At 42.3% G+C, this 23,846-nt stretch overlaps 1 protein-coding gene across 22 annotated transcripts in view; it reads right to left on the bottom strand.

Moving 5' to 3' along the window:
• Positions 1-7,515: 7,515 nt before the first annotated feature.
• The window catches only part of Map4k4 (mitogen-activated protein kinase kinase kinase kinase 4), a 139,560-nt gene continuing 123,229 nt past the window's right edge, over positions 7,516-23,846 (bottom strand). For 13 of the 22 annotated variants that reach the window (XM_026785820.1, XM_026785825.1, XM_026785822.1 and 10 more), the window contains 9 exons: positions 23,140-23,257; positions 22,649-22,819; positions 19,668-19,811; positions 16,128-16,262; positions 14,468-14,568; positions 12,558-12,731; positions 11,930-12,089; positions 11,037-11,176; positions 7,516-10,816 (listed from right to left, as the gene is read on the bottom strand). In XM_026785820.1, coding sequence (XP_026641621.1) covers positions 10,733-10,816; positions 11,037-11,176; positions 11,930-12,089; positions 12,558-12,731; positions 14,468-14,568; positions 16,128-16,262; positions 19,668-19,811; positions 22,649-22,819; positions 23,140-23,257 — 1,227 coding nt within the window. In that variant the 3' untranslated portion in view covers positions 7,516-10,732. The remainder of the gene's footprint in view (positions 10,817-11,036; positions 11,177-11,929; positions 12,090-12,557; positions 12,732-14,467; positions 14,569-16,127; positions 16,263-19,667; positions 19,812-22,648; positions 22,820-23,139; positions 23,258-23,846) is intronic. The other 9 variants (XM_013351036.2, XM_013351038.2, XM_005359978.3 and 6 more) reach the window with 1 other exon arrangement.

The following is a 23,846-nucleotide window of genomic DNA, read 5'->3' as shown; positions in this document are numbered from 1 at the left end:
AAAGCCCTTTCATATGGCCATGGGATGTTCTGTGATGAATGAGTACTTGAGTGTCAGTAACATAGCCATGGCTGTGGCTACCACAACACAAACATGTTTGCTTATATATATTTTTTTAATGGAGATAAAAAGAAACCTAGCTTGTGTGTGTGTTGGCTTTTTGAGACAGGTTCTTTCTAAATTTCCCAGCATGGTCTTTAACTCATGCTAGGAAAGGATACCCTAGAACTTGATTTACCTGTCCCAATTTCCCAAGTGCTGGGATTATATGTGTGTGTCACCACCTCTGGCCGTCAAATTCATTTTTAAAAGTTACCTAGAAAGATAAAGAGGCTAATGACTGGAAAAAGGAAAGAAGCTTCGATTTCCTGACTGCCTAGATTTTGTTTAGTAAAACTGGCTCAGTAACAGATATTATTTCACATGAGTATAAAAGTTAAATTTAAGCAACAATCCTGAAAACTCTAAAGCAAACAAAATTATATATCACTCTGGTGGCACCGCCATTCTAGGGGCAAAAGCAACAAGAAAAACAAAGTCAACCAACAAACCCGTAACTTCTTCCCAACGATCATACATTATTTAGGATGGTTTTAATAGTATTACGGCTTTGGTGTACGTATTGTGACCAGGGAATGGTACTGGTATTCAGGAGAGGAGAAAGTAGATCTAGAATTATAAAACCAACCAAAGAGTTAAAATTAAAAAAAAGCCTGCCAGCCTGAATATCAAGTATAAACCCAGCATTTGCTGTCATTAAAATAAGGTCAGAAAAGTGAGAGGTGAATGGGTATGTTTAAATTATATTAATAAATGCACATTTTTCAAAGAATAAAAATATTATTAATATTATTAATAAAATCTTCGGTCAGGCATAATAGCCTGCAAGCACAATTCTGGCATTGAGAAGACTCCAGAGAAAAGATAAAGAATTTGAGGCCAGCCTGGGCTACACAGTAGGCCCTTGTTCTTAAAAGCAAAATCACAGATTTGCATGTCATTATGCCAGCACCGTGTTAGTCTTCTCTGTATCATTCCAATATTAGTATATGTGCTGTTGACATGAGTATGAAGCAGTCCTTTAAAAAAAAAATCTTTACATTGCAAGGAAAATAGAAAAATTCACTGTAGCTACTAGAAATCTGAGTACCGGACTGATCAGAAAATACTATTTCTCACGGAAACAGATGAATCCAGTGAGTGCAGGAAATGTATCAGAGAGACTACAACTGTTGCTTACATCCGAGAGCTAACAGGACGAGCTTCTGTGGGCCCAAGTTTAAGATAGTGCACAAATAGTGCTGACACTCATCTAGGTGATCCATTCGCAGTTAAAAATAAAACAAAAAAATACTCACAAGAACACATGACAATTGAATATGTGATGAAATTACTTCTGCTAGATTTTGGTGCAATTATTGGATGTATTTGGACATGGATACTGCATATTTGTGAGTAAAATGATCTAAAGTCTAGGGATTGCTTTGAGATTTTACCCATAGGTAAAATGAGGTAAGGACAGCTACCTCTAAGCTGATAATACCTGAAGCAAGAGGTGGGTGATGAAACGGCTCAGTGATTAAAAACACGGGTTGCTCATTCAGAGGACCAGGGTTCAATTCCCAGCACCCACCTGGCAGCTTACAACCACCTGTAACTCCAGTCCCAGGGGATCTGACATCCTCTTTTGGTCTCCATGGTACACAGACATATGTGCAGACAAAACAGCTATATATATAAAAATATATTAAAAATGTAATTGAAGAAGGAAGATGGAAACATTTAAAATTTTTCATTTGTGTGTGTATGTGTAGGCCTGTGCATTCCCTCAGAACTGGATTTATAGGCAGCTGTCAGTCAATTGACTTTGGTGCTATGAACTGAACTCAGGACCACTGCAAGAGCATAAGTGCTCTGAAACTGCTAAGCCATCTAACTTCCTATTATTTTTATAAATACTTTAGTTTTTTATAAATACAGCTACAAGATTTAAAAAGCAACTTTAGCCTATGTGCATATCATCTCCATAATGGTCAAGTGAAGACACTCACATTATTCACAGGATTGGACCTAAAACCTCTTCTGGTTAAAACGGTGACCCAGAGCCTACACAGGACTGGGGTCTACAGCTTCTTAAGACTGCACCAGAAACATTGGGGATTATAAGCAATCTGGAAATTAGGAGGAAGGGACAGAACCTTCTATCTAGAGACTCTTTGTTTTCTCTCCAGTAGTCTCGTCACTTGGGGCTTTCCCATAACACCTCAAATCTGGATAATCAAATACTCTGGAGGGTGAGACCCAGCCAGCCATCTTCACCAAATTCTCCACTTCATGCTCAGAGCTCACTGCTTAAGAGGGGGTGGAAATATCGGAACTAGAGAGTGGATGTCTGCAGTCAAACAGCATTTGTTGGATATGACAGGGTCATTGCACACACAAACCCAACAGTAGCTGTGATTGCACGCACAAAAATCGAGCCAAGCAAAACACCAGCATGGATGGAGGAGGGGTGTACAAATCCCATCCCTCACTGGGGGGCTATGAACAATGGACAGCTGCTGGGGGGAGGGTCTGTTTTCTTCAGCTCCAGAAGCCTATACATGCTCCGCAGACCGACCTACACCCGTGCGCATATAGAAGCACAAAGCTGACTCAGTGCATTAAAAAAAAAATTAAAAAGTACATGAAGTTGGGAGTTGAAAGTTGGGGAGAGGGGAAACGAGGAATTGGAGGTGAGGGAATTGGGGTTGCATTTGACTAAAACATAGTATATATGCAGGTATGAAGTTCTCAAACAAACAAAAAGCCCTTATTTTAAAAAATAAAATGAGTAAAAACAAAAAAGAACTTTCCCTTCTTGGGAATGCCATCTATGTCCCGGGTTGGAAGACCCTTATGTTTGCAGCTGGACCTTCCTCTAAGGCCTGCACTTAGCTGGCCTCTCTGGAGCCGCATGCTGCATTCTTGGGATCTGCACATACTGCCTTTTTTATTTTACATAGTCTGCTTCCTTTTGGAATCGGATCAGAGTCTCACTCATGTTAACTTCAGTGTCTGAGCACTACAAAGACACCGTACGTTATAATTACGGTGACTGGTACAAAGTGCAGCAATTCATAAACGTTTACTGCGTGGAAAACCCCTCAGTTTCTGATGCAATGGCAATGCTCCGTGCTGCTCCAAGTCTGTGAAAGACAACTGTGATGTGAAGCTGGGGAAATGTTGTCCTACATGATGGGAAGCGGTGACTCAGCAGATTTCAGGCAGACCATTCTCTTGTGTTTCTCCCAACTCATGGTGCACAGCCTTCATGACAGCACTTAGTTAGCTAGAGTGAGGTCCCAACAGCAGGAGCTGACAATGGAGTTTGGAGTTTTGTTTGAAACCAGTCAGGGGGATTATGATCTAGACACAGGCGGCATCCATCCCATGGCACAGTCCAGAGCGACTCATGAAGGAACACTGGAATCTTGTTAGTGACTGGGAAGGATACATGAGGACAACAAATTACACAGCTGACATCAAGCTTCTCAATTCCTTCCTCCATTCTTTCACAGAGTACACAAGGGTAGGAGCCAGAATCCAGATGCAGTGGAAGGGTGGGTTTTCCCCACAATCACAAGAAGTCTCTGAGCGCCTCATTTCCCAGCCTGATGGGTCCCTGCTCACTGCCGTCAGTGAGTCAGAGGCTTGGATGAACACCTCTGCTGCATGAGCACAGTTTGCAACTTCATATGGGAACCTTGCCTTCCTTGCAGCCTTTAGAAAATGCAGGACACAGGAGCATGCTGGATTGCCACTAGGAAGGAGGGTTTCTTAGGTTTCACCCAGAGCCAATGCACTGCCTTGAAGTTTGAAAAGAACGGCCTCCCACTTTGACCATCTCACGGTACCATTTTAATAGATGCAGGGAACGAAAGCTTTGTAGATGTGGGGGATGGAATGATTTTGTAAAATTCAGCATAGGTAACATTATATGCAATGGTTCTCAGCCTTCCTAATGCTGCAACCCTTTAATACAGTTCCTCGTGTTGCGGTGACCCACAACCATAAAATTACTTTTTTGTTTCTACTTCATAACTGTAATTTTGCTATTGTTATGAATCATAAGGCAAATATCTGATGTGCAGAATTATTGATATGTGACCCCTGTGAAAGGGTCATTTGGCCCCCAAAGGGGTCACAACCCACAGGTTGAGAACCACTGTTCTAGTGGGACCTTGTCTTGGTTATCCTGTAGGCCTCTGATTTTAGTAACATATGTCACAATAACATACACTGAAACACAGAAAAGAACAGCCCACAGAGATCCCCAGGGGCTAGCTAAGCCCCCAGCACACATGTAGAAAACTAAGCACAACGGCATGCACCCATAATCACAGCTCAAGAGAGAGATGAAAACGGGAGGACTCCTGGAGTTTGCAGGCTGGCCAACCAATCTAATGCAACCAGTGAAGCTACAGGTAGAGACTATTTCAAAAATAAGGTAGAGAGGGTTGGAGATGGCTCAGCTAGGCTCACAACCAAAAATCAGGTGGAAGACAATTGACAAGGACCCCTGGCACCAGCATTCTGGTCTCTATATATTCATATGTACGTATGTGCAGACAGATACACACACACAAAATCTTCAGCATATGCACCGAGACCAGAGGCTCTGTTGTACATGATCACTAGTCCAAGGCGCCCTTTAGGCCAGTTTCCCCACAGGAGTACTGTGCCTTCTGACTGCTCAGCACACAGGGATTGCTCAACTTGACCAAAAAAGCCACTAAGTTCCCAGAACTTACTCAATGATGTACCCTGCTAGGAAAGGTGAGGGGGCAACTAGTCCTTCAGAGAGCACACCAAGGAAGTATCCTAGATGCCAGTAACACATGGGGAGCCAAGACAAGACCTTCTGAAACATCTTTCCCATATAAGAAATGGATCCCATGCAGCCCAGTTCTGCCTCTCTGTAGGAGTGGACAGGAAGTGTGAGGGGACAACTGAGGCCCTGACCTCACCAACCTGTCCACAGACTGTCCGCAATAGGCAGAGCCAGTTTGCACGGTGCTAGCTTCCGGACGGCGTCTGCTCTAAATTGCCACCCATATCTAGTCTACAATAAACTTGATGTTCAGTAGGATTATTTAGGGAGAAAAGGACCATTGGGTTTCTGAAATTGAAAACACACCCTAGAAATCTAGGGTAGCTTTGGTGGCTGTTTCCCAAGGGGTGACAGAGTAACCTATGGCTCTTCTTGAGAGAAGCCTTGTGGTTTAGGTAGTCAGTTCTAAAGATAAAGGCAGGCACCTTGGCCATAGACTTAGAACCAAGAGTGCCAATAAAACATCAACTACCGGCAATGCGATAGCAGATGCACTGAAAACCACTCTAAAGGCAGAGGCCACACCATGGATGCTGGAATCCGTGGATGTGGAGGAGGCAAACCGAATGTGACCAGGAAACAGGAGGTCGCCTGTTATCAGGAGATAACTGTAAAAGGGTGCGGGAAGCCTGAACACACAGGCCATCCACCTGTGTGTGTCTCAGTGGACGAGTCGTATGTGAAGATTAAGACAGTATTCAGTATCACCTATTGACGAAGGTCAGTCAGCACTGGTTTGTGTAGCTGTGATCAGGTCTAATTTCTGCAAACTCAGGGAAGGGACAGGATACGCTTGCTCCAGCTCTGGATCCTGTCCAGAACACGTGCGTACCTTGCCAGCCTTCTACATTTTAGACCAAAATAGAAATGAAGATGTCTTAAAAATAATAAAAAAAAAAACCTCAAACCAGCACAGAATGAACAAACAGATGAAGAAAGCTAGACACCAAACTCAAATTCCCTGGAGACCTTGGTCAGGGAGAGCCCTCAGTGTTGCCATGGCAACTCCAATGGGGACACGGGGCGAGCCCTGGCCTCCCATGTACAGGCTGGCAGTTCTAGTCCGCCTTTCTGCTGATAGATAAAACTCTGACCAAGACCAAGGTGGGAAGGAAAAGGTTTGTCTCATCTGTGTCCCAGATCACAAATTTCTCGAGGGAGGAGTGATGCTTACTTGCTTCTGGCAGCTTCCTTATACAACCTACGACCACCTGTCTAGGAGTGGCACTGGCCACAATGTGCTGGGCTCCTCTCCACCAATTAGCATCCAAACAATGCCCCACAGCCACGCCCACAGCCCCATTTGACAGGGGCAGTTCTCAACCGCTGTTCTGTCCTCCCAGGTGTATCAAGTGGACAACAAAGCTGAGCCATCACACCAGGTCCATACTACACGAGGGTAGCACTTCCCCAGGATTCCCATTAATTTTTATTTCATTCTTATTACGAGAAACAGGTTAACCTCGAGAGACTAGAACCTAGTGCTTGAATGCACCGGTCTTCTCACTAGGAAAACGTGGTAATGACTTTTGCCAACTTCCAACTCCTTAGCCATTTTTAAAGCACCCCATCTGGTCCTATTCAGGGAAGCGGAGACATCATTCTTTTAAAGTGTTACACAGAAGGAAGCAACAATCCAACCATGTCTCTGAATGTGACACCAAAACAGCTGGTGTCAGCTAAGAGGCCGAATTTGATTCCAATTACTTCGTTTGAATGAACTCTCAAACAGGGATCGGGGAGGGGGAGTGCGGGGTGGGGGGGCTAGAAGAGAAGACTCACTGATAGTCCAAGATGTCACCAGATTTTCATGCTTCATTGGCCACCAGCTGCAAGCAGAGCAAACCTTAGATCATCTGGTAGCCAAGGAATCCATCATTTTACTCTCACCTTTGGAGAGAACATGCTCCGAGACGCAGGCGTTAGTTTCCTTGACAATAGTGACAATGCATCCCTGCAACAAAGGCAAGGTGATGGTCCTAAGAGCTAGTGCCCATCTGTCAGAAGTGGCACATGTTTAGAACACTTTGGGATACGACTGGGCACTCAGTCCCACTGACACCATCTAGCCATTACACCCAACACAGCATTTAAGCACCAATAAAGAAAGGGTTACTTTATGTCCTACTGGGAATAAGATGCTTTACATTTTTTTTTTGATGCTTTACATTTTAAAAAGATTTTGTTCCCCTTCATTTGTGTGTCTGCCATGTGTCTTCCACATGCAGGACAGAAAGAGGGTGTAGGTTTCCCTGGAGCTGGAGTCACAGCTGCCTGATGGATGTGTGAGTGCTGAGCTGAACCTGGTCCTGCTAGAATAGCAGGTGCTATTAACTGCTGAGCCTCCTCACCAGCTGGTTTACATCTTGATCCTATTTAGACATGCAAAACCCCAACCTCCTTTCTCCCTTTCCTCTCATTTTTGCCCTAGGGACTGAGAACTTACCACCTTACTTCTGGTAAGTTTGTGCATAGGTCTGACCCTTTCAAAGCTGTCCTTCACCAATCTCCCCCAGCCAGAGACAGCAGGATGTGGGAGACCGCTCTGGCCTGGAGTGGCCAGCTGGAGGAGGGAGGGGATGCACAAAACAGGGAACTTCGTAGGAAGGAGATGTCTAAAGGGTCAGGACACACTTAAGTAGAAATTACTTTTACTTTATTTAGGAAAGAAAGGTAGGGGAGAACAATAATTTATATAACAGTAGACAAGTTAGCACTGCAAAAACGAAAAAGCAAAGGCTGTGTACTTGTCCTAGCCTGCTCAGCTTCATGACTAGTAAATTAATGCACTTTCTCACCTGTATTATTACTCAAACTAGTAAAATTAGCAATTACAAATCTTGAAGTGTGCTACACCTAAGCTAGAAACCCAACAGCCCATAAAAGTCATTTAGAAGTAAACCGTAACTGGGTGCACATTAGTGCCACAAACCATCCCTGTAAACATCCCCTCCCATGTAGAATGTGCATGGTACACTGTACTACAAACACAGAGGTTCTTCGAACTTACGTACAGAAAGGCACTGAAGCTCTGGCGCTCTTAGACACACCGGGCGTGGAGGCACCGCGACGAGCACCCCCTCGGCACATTCATGATCCACACCGGTGGTGTGTCACCTTAATACTGTTTTGTCAAAATCACACTCTGTCCTCCCTAAAGGAATATGAAGTCACAGCAGCCTGCTTTTTTCTCTCCTGGGCAACTCTCTCTAGACACCTGAATTCATCTGTATAACTCAACCTCAACTTGGTTTACAAGGTGTCAAGCTGGAGAGGGAACAGTCAAGATGACAGAGGGGAGCAGCTGCTTCTGTTCTGCTTCAATCAAGTTGGCCATGGAATTGGTCTGGGTCAACTAGGGGAATGCACACTGGGCTGGGAGGGACGTTCTTTCTCCTGCCACCCCTGCAGGAAAGTTCTAGGTATGAACAATCCCAACAACACATGCTTGTACTATTTGCAACCTCTCACTGAAGACAGAGCTTGCAGCTTGTGGATGATGGGCCATGACAGTGGTGCCCCGTGACACAGAAGTCAAGTGGACAGCAGCCTCCTTTGTCACTTCCGGCTTCTTGGTATTTGTAGCTTGATGCTTCTTCAAAGCCATCTGCTCACCTTTCACAGCGCTCTAAACCCAAGGGAAAGGCCGACATCACCTGAACAACTCTGTGTCCTCCTGATTCACCCATCTGCCTTGGTGGTACCTCTCATTTCATCAAAGATCTGAGTGTGGGCAGGAGGCTGTCAGCATTGGATTTTGAGTTCTTTGCTTCTGGGATCGTCTCAGTCTTGTGTGGGATTAATTCTTTAAACTACTCTAGGTTGACCACAATTAGAGAAGAACAGTAATAGTTCTTGGGCTGCTCTGAAGTCCTTGCATCAATGGAAAACTACTTTTCCCTCCTTTACCCTCCAAGAGTAAGGGTTGCTCACTTATTCTGACCTGTCTTTGCTGGTATTTACAACCAACCACTTAACTGCAGTTTTATGTATTCTTTACTAGACTTTTGTTCACAAAACTACTACACCAGAGCTAAGAGAAGGAAGGTATCTGAATGGGACAGATGGGACAGGCTTGGCACTAGGTACAGATAACTATTACACGGGACAGGGGATCAGATGGCTCATGCTGTAAAAGCGAATTCACCATCGAGCAAGATCAAGCTTTTGAAACAAGCAGCTTCTGTCTGGGGAATGAAGCCCACAGCAGCTGTCGTAAGAGCTACAGCAGGATGGCAGGGCATGACTCAGCATGACTGTCCCTTCTCTGAGACACTAGCATCCTCAGAGGAATGTAGTGATCACCATGAAGCCATGAAGCAAATTATTACAAGACATTTATTACAAATGTCACAGACATATTCATAAAGAAAAATTAGTTAAAAAAAAAAACAGAACGAGAGAGCAAGTGAGAAAACAAGAAAAGTCAGGGCTTCAATATTACACCTAAAACACAGGGAGATGCCATCTTTATGAATAGGTAGAATCAACTACATTCTTAAAATAGTTTTAGTGCGTTGCATTTTTAGAAAAGGGACACCCCCTTACCCCAAGAAAAGGTTCCTGAAACAATGAACAGTTTGCATGACTACTCAAATGTGACAACCTGCCTACTACCAAACCCCAACTGAGAACAATGCAATCTCGTGTGTTAAGGATAGGTGAAGGTGGCCCACCCACCGACCACGAATGGTGAACCTGGTGAAAACAGAGGCTCTGCTTTTTGAAAGCAGACAGTACCAGCCATGAGGCTGGTCTCCGCCTTCACAGACAGCTTTTCTGGTACCTGATTAGACTTGTGACAAAGTCAGTCAAACTTCAATCAGATAGTTTTGGTATTAAAGTTAAATTAAACATTAATGTTTTCTGCCAAATCCATAAACTAAATCACCTCTCAATGCATTAAAAACAATGAGGTAGGCAAAAAACAAAACAGTAACAAAAAAAAAAAAAACCCACAGGAAAGTTGACTTTTTTCCTATTCCAAGTGCAGACCATGGTGGAGCTGCTGTTGCTCTTCCAGGCTTAAACAGAAATCGAACTTTTAGCAGAAGCAGTGCTAATACTGTCACACAACAAAGTTCTGGCCATCGAACAAGACACACACATTTTCTTTTTTCTTTCTTTTTCTTTTTTTTAGAACCATCTGCACAATTTAGGCAAAACTTGGTACACAGAAAAATGACTCAGTTCTTGGCCAGGACAACCCTCTCCAAAAATTTTCAAAGAAACAAAATGGGATCCCTTAACCCACCCCACCCACCCTAGCCCCACCCACAAAAAGTTATCCTAGTAGCTGTGTCTTTCACATTTTATAAATATTAACTTCTTAAACCTGCACCTTCTTCTTTGTCCACATATTGTCACATTACAAAAAAAGAAATGTCAATTAAATACATTGTTAATGTTACTATATTAAATCTGTTCTCTGCTTCAGCAAGCTGCTTCTTACACCACTTACACCTCCTTGTGCCCACTGCCAACATCTGATGGTGTGCTCATCACAACCTTCAGACACCCACAGGCCAGAGTCACTCAGAGACAAGGAATCCTGGAGCTGTGGAAAGGCGCTCTTTCTGGTCTGATGCTCATCCCCAAACACTCCTAGCACCGATGGTAGAGTCTAAACAGCACCAGCTGCAATGCAGCCTTGATTTATTTTCGAGTGAGGAAAAGGAGAGAACGGGAATAAACTGGCAGAAAGTGTAGGAAGGAGGGGCGAGGACCCAACACGCAAGAGGCCTGCATATACAGCTGTCCTGGCTGCACCGGTGCAGCTCTGAGCTCCAGTTGCAAGGAATTCCAAGTTCTCAGGGTCTTGACGACTCCGGGGGTCAGTGATCCCAGCTCACACCGCCTCTACCAGCTCAGAAGAGAAGTCCTGCCTAAGGTCATGAAATAAACCTGACTGCTGCCTCCAGACCGAACGGAGGCGAAGAACACCTGCAAACACAACCAGAGAGGGCAGTCAGCAGGCCATCTTCTACCTTCTAGTGCCTAGCCCCACCCCCCAAAATATGTCTAAAAAGCAATGTCTAAAAATTTTCCTTAATTTATTTTAAAATATGCCAGAACTGCAAGGAGATTCACCATCAATGTCCATAAAGAATAAGCCACTTAAAAAAACAGTCACAACAACATAGGAGCCATAAGGAAACATTACCTTGTCATTGCGTTCACATAAGAATTTTAGTCTTTGAGCCCTTTTGTGCATAAATACACCATCCAAGTGGCCGGTTTCCACAGACCGTATCTCGATCGCCTTCTCTCCCCAGCCCATGGTCTGGTTCGATCGGATATATGCTTTTAGAGAGGGGAAAAGTGTTAGCATAGCAGACTTGTGACAAGGCGCTTGTGATGCACACGCACGTCTACCTGAGTGCCTGGCATGTGAGGACTTTGGTACTTCAGGCATTCTGCCTCAAGGCTGGGCATCTGTTCAATCACTGAAAGCCTACCTCCTGTGCACAAAGCCCGGGTATTGATCAAAAAGGGGGAGTGTGCCTCTGTACACTGTCTGTCATGGGAAGTAGTCATATGAATTAATAATTGAAAGAACTGATTTTCCTTAGGCCTTTAATCAACTTCTGGAAATAGCCATGGTGTGTGGATTATCATACATGTTTCATCAACACAGCATGAGAGACGGTGAGGAAGAAATGACGAGCAGACAGTTCAGGGATGTAAACACAAAGCCATGAAATGGTCAAACACCATCCTCTGCTCCTGGATACAAAGACTGGGCAAGAGGCTGTTTCTAACTGGGGCTCTGCCGCTCAAGATGTTTCTATGATTTGCTTCACTCCATATAAATTGGTCAAAAAAAAAAAATACACCTGCTTTATTCTATATAGATGAAGTAAGGGTCAACTAGAGCACTAGCTCAGTTGTTAAAGGCACCCAAGAATTACGTGGGTTTTGTCTTATTTAACCTTCTCCTATCTGCTGATGACTACTGACCAACCAGAAGGTATGAGCAACACGCAGTTAGTACAATAAACATATGTGCTCTTAGTGGGCTCCTCTCACAAATGCCTCTTCATGATGCATCATTACCTACAGATGTTGGCATCTCTCCCCACTGCAGAACCACATCCTTGGTGATCCTTCCATACGTGTTTACATAAACCCCCTCATCTTCATAGCACACCAGAAGCTCCATTCCATCCGTGTTGGGGAGAATAATGATTGCATGGGGTTTGATGCTACACTGAATCTAGAGAACAGAAACAAGGAAGCATGTTTGTAGCTATCTCCAGCCCCATGAAAATGCTCAGTAAGACTGTCTAGAGAATGCAGTAATCCTATACCCTTGGCCATACCTACCACAAATAGGCAGGACTCTTGGGAAACCCATGCAATATACAACCCCAAGTCTACCATTTGCAGGTCATGGACTCTACTGACTCACAATTTTTGAGTCCTGGAAACATAACTGGATAGTAGACACATTTGAGAAACATTCCCAACCCAGGCTGTTCTGGCCTGACAGCAACTGCCCAACTCCATCCCATGTTAGTTAAAGCAAGTGCTAACTGGTCTTCGGGCCCTAACAGAGCCAGGAAAATGCTGCTTCATTTAAATACTCACCCTACACGCCAGGGAAATGAGGAAACCCTGCTTGTGTTAGTTCACTAAGCAGAGTAAAGGGAAAGTGAAAACAAAGTGAAGCCAGTCAACCAACCATAGAGTGTGGGTTCTTTCTTACGTGTGTTGGTAGATAAATGTCATAGACTGAGCCTGAATCCACATCAACAGCATGGAATCCAGCACAAGATCCATAGATCACTTTCAACCTCTGGCCTTCCTCAACAGTGAGATCCACCAGTAATGGTTTATGTACCAGTTCTCCAAATGACTACAGAGATAACCAAGACAGAAGCAGGAAGACAAACTTACAACATCAGATAAGAAACTGGCTGTGGGCATCTGGTTTATCACATGGCATTGTTAATTAGCCTCTGGAAGATACTCTTCCCTCCCACCTAGCAGGAAAATGCTCTGTCCTGTGTCTTGATTAGAACACGTGCAAAGTCAACAACGAGGAGTTGGCACAACACAGTACTTGAATATTCAAACACAGCAGTGGAATGGGAGCTGTAGGAGTCACAGCACTGAGAATCTGGCTGTTGTTAGGAGCTACAGACTTCGTGTGACTCAACTGGAGAGCCCAGTTCTTCACATCAGCACAGCTCACAGGACCAGGACAGTAAACTGGAGTAGTGACGTAAGGCAAAGCAACATGCACAGTGCCTGGCATGTAGGAATACTAAGACTAGATTCCAGAAGGCAATGTAGGTAAATTTCCAATTTAAATTGAATCTATCTTTACTCAGTAATACTAGATTTACCAAAAATGCTAACCCCAATGACTCTGATTCACTGGGGAAATCAAGCAGTAAGCACCCCCTTAATTCAAACTTCCCAAGTAACTGAAACTTACTCTTTCAATAAACTATTTCAAAATTATTCTAAATGCAATTATTTTAGATGAAATATCTTATTTCTTAACTTCTAGTAAAATGTCTCTGCACTACTCTTAAGGCTCTATATCTCAAAATAGAAATAATTATTATTTCTAGCTAATACTAGAACCGTATCAATTATAATTAAGAATTTTATGCATTGGATTTAGGGCATTCCCTAAAATAAATGACTAAAAATATACACAGGACAATGACTGTCAGTTCTCTGTATTGGTGGTGTGGTTGATTATGGAGTAGAAGGCTTACTGGAAGTGTTCCATATACTACCTTTTATCACATACACTGCAAGTAAATATAAGACCAATCATGAGTGCGTGTAAACTCACACCCTAAACAGTATCAAGTTTAGCACAAACATTATTACTTCACCCAAACTCTACCTGTAGAATGGTAAAACCACCTTACTGTAAATATCAAGATACTGTTAAACTGACAGTTTTTTAATTGAAAGAAAAACAGGACTATAATATAGTCATTAACTTCCTTCTTCCAATTATTTAATGTGTAATATCTATTGTTTATACCCTCCAGAGTCTCTATAATTCAATTATCTGTTTGTTTTGTGACAGGGTTTTGCTATGTATACTTGGCTGGCCTTGACTCCACAGCAATGTTCCTGCCTCAGCCTCTTTGGTGTGCACATCACACCCAGTTTATTACTCAGGTTTCAACTGCACTGCACTAACACACCCTTCACTACTGATTTCTGCTGAGCTCCTTTAACCATATCTGGATCGTCATCACATCTATGTCTTTGCATGAAGATCTACATCACCATCACCGTCGTCATCATCATGATGATGGATTTTAAGACAGGGTTTCTGTGTAACCCTGACTGTCCTTGGACTTGAGAGCTAGCCTGACTCCTGACAGCTGGGATTAAAGGCCTGAGTCAACGTGCCCAGTTGAAAAATCTAAGTTTTAAGAGAGGGTGCAAGTACCATTTGGGAAAAATGATTATCTGAGAACTTAGAAAATAGTTACATGTGCTTATTATTATTATATTATGTTATATATAGCTTTTTATTTGACAGTTATTTTACATTAATATATAGCTTTATATTAACTGTTCAGGCTTCTTAAGCCAATTTAAAACTGGTGGTTTTACCTTAAAGGCCATAAACTTGTGATATGGCTTCGGTGCCCATGCATAGACTTCCACAGAACTCTTCAAAGCAATTACCAGAAATTTGATTCTTTCATATTTTACTGAAATAAACATAAAAGTCAAGAGAAATACTATCAGTATTAACACAGAGCCACAAATTCTTTCAGTAGCCATTTGTAAACTTTATAAATATGCCTCTTATTGCTCATCCAAAATCAAGAGAGAGCTCAAGCCACACACTTTGCTTTTCTAATTCTTCCGTGTGTAATTCACTTCCCTAGGTCAATTCTACAAAAACAATAAATAGTTTAGCAGATGATCATAATGTCTTAGATTCTAAGTATTTTATTACCAATGCCCAGCCCAGGCAGCCAATCCTAAAGACTGGAGGACTCATTATTACTTCCAAGTGATAATAGTGTGACAGGCCAACAAAGGGGCTCATACAGACAAGAATAGGAAAGGAGCAAAGTAGTACACGCTGCTTGAATGATAAAGCCCTTGTGTTCTTTCAGAGTTACAACTGCTCCCTAGTGTGCCCTAAGCACACGTGATGTCTGTTCCACATGCCACCCACTCCACACGAACTTTCTATCATCAAACCGCTATCTGATACAGCTCTGGTAAACATCACATACTGTCAAATGTTAAAGAGTCATACAAAGAATTATAAGAGGCTGTCCAATGAACGCTGTTAATAGACTTTTCTGGAATGATGGAAATCGTTCTATGTGTACTACTAATCCCTGCAGAGAATACCATAGCTACTGACATTGAGGAGGTCCTAGGGCCACATGAGAGCTGAACTAAAGATTGCTGACACTAATTAACTGTATTTTAGCCACCTGATCTTGTTAGAAACTCAGAATCATTCCAAATAGAAAGATGACTCCTGTAGTAATTATTAACCGATGAGCTGGCATTATAGATAAAGAAGACAACGTCGCAGATTACAATATTCTGGGGGAGGTGGGCAGAACAATTGTGTATAGTCTGTACCTTAGTAAAATATGCAAGCACAGATTAGTACTCAATGGATTCTCTAACCTTAACCAGCCAAATTCTATAAAACCACATTATCAGTCCTTAAAACTGTGACTTTGTTATGGTTCATTCATTTCCCATTTATTTCTAACACACACTTTCATTTTTCTCATATGGTTAGCTAACTTTGTGAGATTCGCTGAATGTTCCAAGGGAGGAAAATGCCAATCAAACAATGGTTGCCAAGAAACAACAACTAGCATGCCACAGTTGTTTATACATAAGGACTATGGTAGCTACCTCTGCATAATGTAGTTAAGTAAAAATAACAAGGCACAAAAATCAGTTAAATTCTCCAATGTTCTACTAGTGACTGCTAAGGGGCACCCAGCACACTCTAAATAAGAGCCGAAAGGTAAAGGGATCAAAGTCAGAGGGCTCAGTATGGTAGCATTTTCTCAAAGAGGTCATCTAGAATCACACCTTATAGAGGAGAACGAGGGCTGTTAAAGAGGGTGGGAGACTCTCAGGGGGAAAGGTGTAGGGAAGACTGAGGACAGAGTGAGCAGAAGGAACACACTGTGCTGTACTTATAGATGAACAATACACTAAGATGTCCAAATGAGACCCTAACTAAGCTGAAGAGATCAAACGCTACAACTCCCTGGGAACTTACCCACTTTATAGTGTACACATCCTTCCAAATCGCCCACAGTCGTCCACCCTTGCTTCTTCTCAACTTCTGGGTCATTATGAAGGATTTTATTTCTTAACCAGGATAAATAGTAGACACGTAACTTATCCTTTTTTCCTAAAAAATAACATAAAAATTTATATTTTGATAAATATAAGTATTTTATATACATGGTCAAAAATAAATCTTATCACTAATAACAAAAATATCCAAAAGAAACAGTAAATACATTTCCCCTGGGGAATTATTTAGTATCAGTTTTATCTGAAGTTCCTATTTGGGCTACTTCAAGGAGTTCTGAAGCCCCTTTAAAAATTACCAATGGTATAAGCAGGCATGGCTAGGAGAGGATTTGAAAGAATAGTGAATCTTCACGTACACGACAGATCATAAACCATACAGTAGAAACACTTCTGTTTTTTTGTATTTTACTCTATATTAATGATAGAATGGTGGGTAGCAGGCTATTGTGCAGCTCAGGATGAGAGCTAGGAACCAGAAAGACCAGAGCAGCATGGCTTTCTGCTCCACCCCTTGTCTCCTGAGTCTAACACCATTAGCCAAGAATTAAGTCTATAAAATGAGGTCTCCATTAAAAAAAAAAAAACAAAAACAAAAACAGAATTACAGAGTTAAGATGAACTTTCAGATAGCAGAACATGTGAGGGTGCTGGGAGACAGTCCATCTGGGAAAGGATGAAAACTTCTTGAAACAATTACAGTGATGATTTTGGATAACAAGCCTATTACACAAAAGCCAATTACTTTCCTATACATCAACTGTAAAATAACAGAGCTGAAATTTAACATAATATTCATAGTAACACTAAAGAAATTAAATAGGCCAGGCACTGGTGGCACACACCTTTAATCCCAGCACTTGGGAGGCAGAGGCAGGCGGATCTCTGTGAGTTCGAGGCCAGCCTACTCTACAAGAGCTAGTTCCAGGACAGGTTTCAAAGCTAGAGAAACTCTACCTCCAAAAAGAAAAAGGCACAAATCTCACAAAATAGCTCTTTTAAAGATCTATTTGAGGATAATTATAAAATTCTTGTCAAAGATTAAACAGAAATACTTTGTGTTCATAGATAGAAAAATGGACCATCAGTTCTTCCCAACTTGAATTACAGACTCAACAGAATTCTAGTCGAACCCAGGAGTCATCTGTCCATACCATAAACATACTCTAAAATTTATATTCAGGAGCAATGCAGTGATATGGTGAACAAAATACTGAAACAAAAACAAAGTTTCTGGACAATTCTTGATTTCAAGACTATACACCCATTACAGTAACCAAGACCATGTGATTATTAGCAAAAGAAATAAGAAAACAGTTAGTGAAAAAGCAGGGCCCAGAAACAGATGCACACAATGCAGTGAACTAACGGCAAAAGGAAGAAGCCCCTTCTAAAATAAACGGAATGCTGTGAATGGAAGGGAATCTGTTCGCAAGCCTTCAGTGTTCCACAAACATAAAGTACAAGGGAATCACAGACGTAAATGTGAAAATCCAAGTTTGCAGCTTCTAGAAGAAAGCATATACAAATCGGAGTTGGATTTGGCAGTGACTTTTTAGGTAAAACACCAAAAGAGCAATACACAAAAGGAAAAAGAAAATGAAGTATTTGATTTCACTAAGGGGTCTGCTCTTCAAGATACTGGTAAAGAGAATTAACAGAGAAGCCACAGGCAGGGAAAAGGTATTCCCAGAGCACATGCAATGAAAGGCTGCTATCTAAAATATACAAAGATGCCTTATAATCCAAGAGTAGGGGGAAAAGTGACCCGGTTGCAATATGGGCTAAAGATCTACGCAGACACTAAGTACACAGGTCCCCAAGGAAGAGACAGAGAAGGCAGAAAAGCATGAAAATACACACATCACCAGGGGATTCCCCATTTGAACAAGAGACCACTCTACTAACCTATCAAGATGGAAAATCCAAAACACTAACAATCTTGGGCATTAGAGATGAGGTACAGAAGCCCCCTTCCCTAACTGTCAATTGTGAACACGGAGCCACTTTGCAAGACCGTTCAGCAATTCTCCAGACTAACGAAGCTTTTGACCTATGCTTCTATTAGTTGTGTTACTTGGCTTTTTATCAAGTACATGAAATGAAGTAAAAAGCTGCACACAAATACTTATCTAGCAGCTTTCCCTATAACTTCCTACCCAGAAGCACCAAGATGTCATTCAGTAAGTGACTGGATACACAGCGACACATCTGTATGAGGAACATTTAGCAATATAAAAGAGACAGACACCAAACCACAAAAAAACATGAAGCAATCTTAACTTGAAAGTGTATTTTCAAAGGAAAGAAGTCAGTCCACGTATTACATGATCCAAACAGTCATGCAAGGTTAGCACTATATGAATCCAATGATACAGTGTGCAAGAATAGTAAAGTAATCAAAAAGTTGATCAGCTGTCACCAGGAACTCAGAACAAAGTACAAATAGTACTAGATGACAGAATAATGGAATATATATGTTGTAATATAGTAACATGAAATGAAGTAAAAAGCTGCACACAAATACTTATCTAGCAACTTTCCCTATAACTTCCTACCCAGAAGCACCAAGATGTCAAAACCAAGTTAATACACTTCTGCATTGCTGGTGGGAATGCAAGCTGGTACAGCCTCTTTGGATGTCAGTGTGGTGATTTCTCAGAAAATTAGGAAACAACCTTCCTCAAGATCCCAGTAATACCACTTTTGAGTATATATCCAAAGGATGCTCAATCATGCCACAAGGACATGTGTTCAGCTATGTTCATAGAAACTTTGTCATAGCCAGAACCTGGAAACAACCTAAATGCCCCTTAACCAAAGAATGGATAAGGAAAATGTGGCACATGTACACAATGGAGTACTACACAGCAGAAAAAAATAACGACATCTTGAATGCTGCAGGAAAATGGATGGAGCTAGAAAACATTATTTTGAGTGAGGTAACCCAGACACAGAAAGACAATTATCACATACTAACTTATAGGTGGTTTTTAAACATAAAGAAAACCGGTCTACAAATTACAATCCGAGACTAGACAACAATGAAGACACTAAGAGAGACATACATGGATCTAATCTACATGGGAAGTAGAAATAGACAAGATCTCCTTAGTAAATTAGGAGCATGGAGACCTTGGGGGAGGGCTGAAAGGGAGGGGAGAGGCAGGGAGAGGAGCAGAGAAAAATGTAGAGCTCAATAAAAATCAATAAAATTAAAAAAATAAAAAACCAAGTTAACACACTGCATAGCAATATAAATTACATTTTAATTAATAGTAGCATACTATTAATAACAATAAAAATAATGGACTACAAATAAAAAATAGGTTAGTAATAAGGACAACTGGGTGCATGTAGTGACTCTGCACACCTTCCCACATCAGGCAAATTCACAATACTCTGTGATTATTTAACCAGTAGTTCGAGAAGGATCCGAGTTCAGTATTTAAGGCTAGACATAATGACCAATGCTATAGATTCTGCTTTACAAAACACTTACCAGATATTGTCACCAAGACATTCAGGCCCTCGAGAACATCCATCTGCTGGAACCGTCTTCTGTTGATCAGAGGATACACTTTCCCTTGGCCACTTCTGTCCAAGAGCATCAGACCGCTCTCTGTGCCAACTAGCAAATTCACCCCTGTTTCAAGAACACAGAGTGGCTACATTTTAGGCTGTGCTTGCATGGAGCTGTACCGTAAGGAAAGGAAACCATTCTCTACTTGAAAGGACTATAGCTTCCTTAATTCAGAAAGAAATGCTCAGAACAGTGAGGTTAAGGCAAATGATTCTTGCCACACAAGAAAGGACAGTGACATTTACTTAAGTACTGAAGAAACCTTACCTGTGCCCACCGTCCTTCTGTCCTGAGTGTACCGTGAGTTTACTGCTTCTTAGGTTTTACAGATCTGGCCACATTGAAAAAACCTTCCTCTGATACCATGGCCTCACAACTGGCAAACTTGTGCTTACTCCTAGTCAGGAAGTATCTCTGCTTCTTCCATGGACACTGAAGTTGCTGCCCACGTGTGTCAGGTAACAGAAACAGTGGATCCTACTGCCACGCTTTACTTCCTTATTCTTCCGCACACTACAGACTCCTACTGAACCCAGGCTACCTAGGCTGGTCTCCAAGTCAGGTAACCATCTTCTTGCCCCTCCCTTCTGCCCTCTCGCTCTGATCTACCATGCTTGCTGCCCATTTTACAGATGATGGACACAGGCCTTGATTCAGACTGTCCAGATAACTTCCACTTTCTTTCAAGTGTTCATTTTCTTAAAACTCAGGAGTCATGCTGTATCTTTAAAATTTACACCTCCCAAGATGCAGTGTCAAAATCTTTGGTCTGACAATCAGGACCCCACACTTCTCCAGCCAGTAGCCTTCTTCCACTAAAAGCTTCAGTTAATATGGATTCTCCCTCTACATTCACATATTTATCCAAATGTTTGTACTTCTTTGCTCTAAAACCTTTACCTTTGAAAGCATCTTCCAGCTAACTAAACACATTCATTCATGTCAATCCTCTAAACTGGGTATAAACTCAGCAAGACAAATAACCAAGTCTTTGTGCTCTTACAAAGTCCCTGCTAGATCAATCATCTTACACACATGAAATGGGCAGTGGGAGAAGTCAAGACAGTTTGTTAAAGGGGAGCAGTCTATAAAACAGCTTAAGAACATTTTAAGAGAGTCTCTACAATTTGAGCATTTTCCCCCAGAATTAAGTCATTATCAGATTTGCATGCCTACTAAAGAATTTGTTACTAAGAGTTTTGCTGGAAGTTTATGAAGCTGTAAGGACACATGCTCTAAGTCAATGCTCTGATTCATCCGCTAACGGACTATCCATAGGAACACCACCTATGTAAATAGACTAACACTAGGAACCAAATAACCCTTGCCTTTACCTTGCTTCTTCTCAGGCATTTGATCACAAGAAAGGAACTAAGGTCGAAGTCCTTTTAGATGACCAACACACTAGACAAAAGTACAAAAATGAGGTGGGCCTGGAACTTGCTGGGACATTAGAGGAACATGATGTAACACTAAGACTGTTCCCAGGCCTAACTTTTCTGGATAAAATGACATCATTTGCTAAGCATTTATTATCAGTTTCAACATAACTGACATGTTTAACACAATCTCTACACCAACTATGGTGTAACATATAAACTACATTAAAATCTTTCACTATGAATAACTGACAGCCTGCTTCCTGAAACAACGGCTACTGACGTCTACTGAGCAGCAGCAGCTTGCTAGTCACACCTGTGTGCCAGGCTCCTGCTGCATGGAGCCCACAACCCCTCACCTAGTTTACCTAGCCATGGTTCTCAGCCTTCCTAGTGCTGCCACCCTTTAACACAGCTGCTCAAGCTGCGGTGACCCCAACAGGAAGATTATTGTCACTGCTACTTCATAACTAATTTTGCTACTGTTATGAACCATTATGTAAATATCTGTTTTCTGATGGTCTTAGGTGATCCCTGTGAGAGAGTCATTCAATCTCCCCAAAGGGGTCCTGATCCACAGGTTGAGAACCATTGATCTAGACAGCTCATTGTGTGCCATGAGCTTTAAAACAGTCACGACATGGCAGAAGTTCCTGACCCCAAGAGAGCAGGTGTGTTTGGTATGAGTATGCATAGCTCTTCAAAAGAGTTTGGGAGATGGCTGCGCAGGAGCTTCAGAGCCAGGCGAAAGAGGGCAGGTGGCGTGGGCAAGGACAGGGGCAGGGAGCGTTTTCAGGATTTAAAGGTAAAAGCTGAGCCCTTGCATTGGTCTCACTGCTTTCTCCCAACAACAACAGAAAGGGGCATGCAAGGCTGGGCTGGGAGGGGACGGCTGATTTACTACTGCATGATGTGGTGGCTGTGATTTCAGGGACCAGGACTGTAGGACGTATGTGCTGTGGACCCCTCCAGAAGACGTCATGTCATTTGTAAGTAGAAGTTGTGTACTCTTAAAGCAGAACACAAACTGTGGGACTAGATGTCAGGGTCAGGACAGGACAGAAAGGCAAGTTTGAGTTTGCAAAGGCAGACCTGAGTGTACAGCAGGCTCCCTGCTACTGCCCTGAGTACACACATGTAAGACAAGACAGACAGACAGTTCCTCTGCAGACTGTTTCTAAGAGTGTCATTTGGAAACTGGTCAAAGTCACAGGCAAAAAGGTGAACACAAGCACTGACACTTCATCTCCCTGTGCTAAGGACCACCTCCTGCTTCATCCTCACTGTGCACCTCCACAGGAGGAAAGGAGACAACATTTACTGCTGGAATGACTGCAGCCACACACGCACTCTGTCCCCTAACACATACTCAGCTAGACTTAAGGCAGCAACCACAGAAATCATAAGTCCTTCAAAAAGAAAAAAAAATCTCTGCACTATTAAAATAGTGATTCTCTGAATGACAGACAAATCTGTTTGTCACAATAAAACTACACAATTTGACAGCAGTGAGACACCTACCCCATAAGGCAGCACACAGTATCTCCGAGTTAAACCTCTTCTTGTATTTACGAATCTCGGGGGTGTCACTCTGTGGTCTAGTGTTGGTGGGGTTCACATTGACCACTGAGCCTTTCCGAGTAGGATCTTGCCTTATGGCTTCTGGTCTCATTCCGTCACAGGAAAATCCCACTGAAACACAGTACATGTGAAACCTTATCTCCTGTACGCTCACAAATGCCCTGCCCCCCCACCCCCCGCGCCAGCATGCCCCAGATAAACAGCCATATGCTGTACCTGCCTCTTTCTCAGAGAAAAGGCATTCTGTAATACACACATGGAAAAGGAAACTGGCTGGGAGGCTCACTGCTAAGCAGGCATTGGGAGTGGGATGGACTCCTTAGCAGAGGTCTGTGCCATGAGCAACCATGCCATGCCTAAGCCACTTGGGAAGCCACTCGAGGGACCAGGTCCTGTCTGTCAGCTGCTTTCCTTGTTGCTGCTGTACTTACCCACGGAAGTAACTGTCGTTCCACTAGATGGAGAAATCTGTAGTAACCTGGGGTCTATAAAAGGTGTAAAGGAGGAGGAAGATTTGTGTTTCTGGAGTGTGCTACTAGCGGATTGAGTCTGCAATGTAAATTTCAATTTCATTAATATAAGAGACATTTAAAAAGTGAACATTAAATTCCCAATCCAAGCCACCTCTTCCTGCATCATTCCCCAAAAACCCCAGCAGGCATTTCAACTGCCGTATCTCTTCCCCAAGATGCAACACCTAGAGCAGTGATGCTGTAAACTACCAACAAAAGCACCACTTCATAATCAGCTTTAAAAAAAAAGTAATGGAAATTCTTAAACAGCATCTAAAGTACCTTCTGGATTTACTTCTCATACCCCCCCCCCCAAATGTAACTTACTATCTACTATCTACTGTGGCAGACTATTGGTGTGATCTCCTATGTGGTGTGATCTTCTATCTACTGGAACAGACTACTGGTGTGATCTCTTATGTACTGTGATAGACTACTGGTGTGATATATCTACAGTTTACTGGTGTGATCTCCTACCTATTGTGATAGACTACTGGTGTAATCTCCTATCTACTGTGATAATTACTGGTGTGATCTCCTATCTACTGTGATAGATTACTGGTGTGATCTATCTACTGTGATAGATTGCTGGTGTATCTCCTATCTACTGGGATAGACTACTGGTG

The sequence above is a fragment of the Microtus ochrogaster genome, linkage group LG2 (assembly GCF_000317375.1).
Source record: "Microtus ochrogaster isolate Prairie Vole_2 linkage group LG2, MicOch1.0, whole genome shotgun sequence".
NCBI lineage: Eukaryota > Metazoa > Chordata > Mammalia > Rodentia > Cricetidae > Microtus > Microtus ochrogaster.
Note: the sequence above shows the minus strand (reverse complement) of the source record. Positions and strands in the feature narration are given on the sequence as shown.